This window comes from Austrofundulus limnaeus, unplaced genomic scaffold (assembly GCF_001266775.1).
Source record: "Austrofundulus limnaeus strain Quisiro unplaced genomic scaffold, Austrofundulus_limnaeus-1.0 Scaffold570, whole genome shotgun sequence".
Taxonomy (NCBI): domain Eukaryota; kingdom Metazoa; phylum Chordata; class Actinopteri; order Cyprinodontiformes; family Rivulidae; genus Austrofundulus; species Austrofundulus limnaeus.
In genome coordinates, this window is record NW_013952972.1 from 221,163 (window position 1) to 223,630 (window position 2,468).

The window sequence follows — 2,468 nt, forward strand, 5'->3', positions numbered from 1 at the left end:
GTGTTTTATGTGCTGCAGAACAGGAACCTGCTGTAAAACAGCAATCATGCTGAGTCAGGCTTGATTTTTAGTAATCTTTTCCTGTTAAATCAATAAATCAAATCAATAATCAACCACTCTATGTAAGCTGAAGTTTTAGAAATGTCAGAGTGGTGTAGGTGAACTCTGTCTCCCCTGTAGCTTCAAATTAAAAGATATTCTGTAAATGTTGCAGATAAATTAGAGCTAACTCTCATTAATAGTAAAAACTGGTCCTTTATTATCAAGATCATCTCCCATCTAAAGGTCCAAACTGTGCAGAAAGTCAAAACTTGGAAGGAGAAATAGAAGGAAATGACTGATCCCATGAAGAACCGTTGGTTATTAAAAATAAGTTGAAGAATCAGGGCTTAAATTGACTGACCTGCGCCCTCTTCCAAAGCTGGCCCCCAGTGGAGACATCCTTCGCTTCATCTGAGGGGACAGATATGAAGGATGGAGGACGAGGAGGGGAAGAGGTTAGAGATGTTAGGACAAGCCATAAGGAAGCCAGGGATAAGGAGCAAGGGGGAGTGGGAAAGGAAAGACACGGACAAACAGAAGAGGTCAGAGAGAGGGGTTGTGGGAAAGGAAAGAAAAAGTCATCAGATAAACAGAAGAGTATTTGGACAGAGAGACAAAAAGACAGTCTTACAGTAAACAGAGAAGAAGAAGAGCAGCTCTGTGAACTCACTTCAAAGATGTTTCACTCTGACTCACTGCATGTCTCCAGCTACAAACTTTAATTATATTTCACTAATAAAAAGCAGAAACTCAAGACAAAGACACCTCGGGTACTTTGTGTAAATGTTACCATCAACTTCTGCTCACGCTTTATTACTGAATGAAAAAAAAACTATCATTACATTTGTATAAATACTGTGAGCCATGATGGGTTCTACTGTTCACACAGGAGGTTGAATGGTTTTACTGGATCCAGTGAAAAGTGGGAGTTCAGAATTCAAGATGGCAGCACAACTCAGTGAGTATAACCCTTCCTTTTATTTTTATTTGTTTTATTTATTTCATATTTCATCAGTCATATACGTGGTACTTTTCAGTGTTTATAAGAGGATGTGTTAAAACACTGTTTCTGTGCAAGAAATACCAGGTAGAGCTCAGTTAGTGTTTGTTAAAGGTGCTCAGGTTCCCGTTTAGTTGAAGTTCATTATAACTGGTCCTTTGAGGACCACCATAAAGCTCATGTGGCCCTCAGTGAAAATGAATTTGACACTCCTGCAATAGATGGAACCATATGATGTATGCTGATGACTTAAATGATGACCTGATGATTTAAATATATTACAAGTTAAAAGGGTCATGGACATTTCTCTTTACTGTATCGAAAAAATATCAAACCGTGAGACTAAAGTATCGAACCGAACCGAACTGTGAACTTTCTGTATCGTTGCAGCCCTAAGCCTGTTCTGTTGTCCTCTGCTGTCTCACACCACACCTGTTTTTAGTTCCATCAATCCAGGTATTCTGATCTGTTCATTTAGCCTTCATCTGTGTCTCTGTTCCCTGTGTGAGTTCCTCACCTAGACCTGAACCTGAACCTTGACCTGGACCTGCTGCACACACAGAGTCCTGCTTCTCCTTTCTCTGTAAATAAAGACAGAATGGTTCCAAGTCCAGCAGGTTTGCATCCTGGTCCAGGTCCAGACCATGACAGCAGGGGAGCAAAAATCAGGTGTTCTTAACTTCTTACTCAACATCACACAGCTTGACTTTAACAACTAATTAAATKTTGTTAAGAGAGAAAGTTGTTATAGTCTTAAAGAGGTAGAGATGTTTGTGAAACCTGGATTTTGAACTAGTTTTAGGGAGCGATGTACTTCCATACAAGGAATAAGACTATAATCTGGACACCCGCTTCGGATGTTATCAACCATTAAATGGACGTTATTAGGCGTTATCAGTCCACTAGAATGACTTCAGAATCTCCCGCCTGTGCTGGTTAGCAGGTTCCCCGTCCCATAGAATGGTTTCTGATTGTCAGCTGGTTAATATGAGACATAAAACCACTATCTGGTTAATATGAGACATAAAACCACTATCTGGTTAATATGAGACATAAAACCACTATCTGGTTAATATGACACATAAAACCACTATCTGGTTAATATGAGACATAAAACCACTATCTGGTTAATATGAGACATTAAAAAACAGGTGAACATGAGGCAAAAAGCCACTAAGGTTAACCTTAGAGAAAATGTCATGGTTAGCTCTATAGACACTGCCAAAGACACCGCCCTGGGTAGAATGTCGGATCACAGAGCAGGAGACCAGTGTTCGAGACTGACACAGCCAGCAAGAGCAAGGAACGCCACCAGGCAAGGACAAAAAATTTATTAAAATATGTTTTGCTTCAATGGTTATTTACACATTCATTGTCATTCATATATTAACCCACTAGGGGGCACTGTCGGGACAGTCTGAAGCCT

At 39.9% G+C, this 2,468-nt stretch overlaps 1 protein-coding gene across 1 annotated transcript in view; it reads right to left on the minus strand.

The window, feature by feature from the left end:
• zgc:66433 (uncharacterized protein KIAA1211) overlaps positions 1-453 on the minus strand; it is a 69,157-nt gene extending 68,704 nt beyond the window's left edge. Inside the window, exon 1 of the mRNA XM_014026586.1 lies at positions 404-453. Coding sequence (XP_013882040.1) covers positions 404-453 — 50 coding nt within the window. The remainder of the gene's footprint in view (positions 1-403) is intronic.
• Positions 454-2,468: the final 2,015 nt, after the last annotated feature.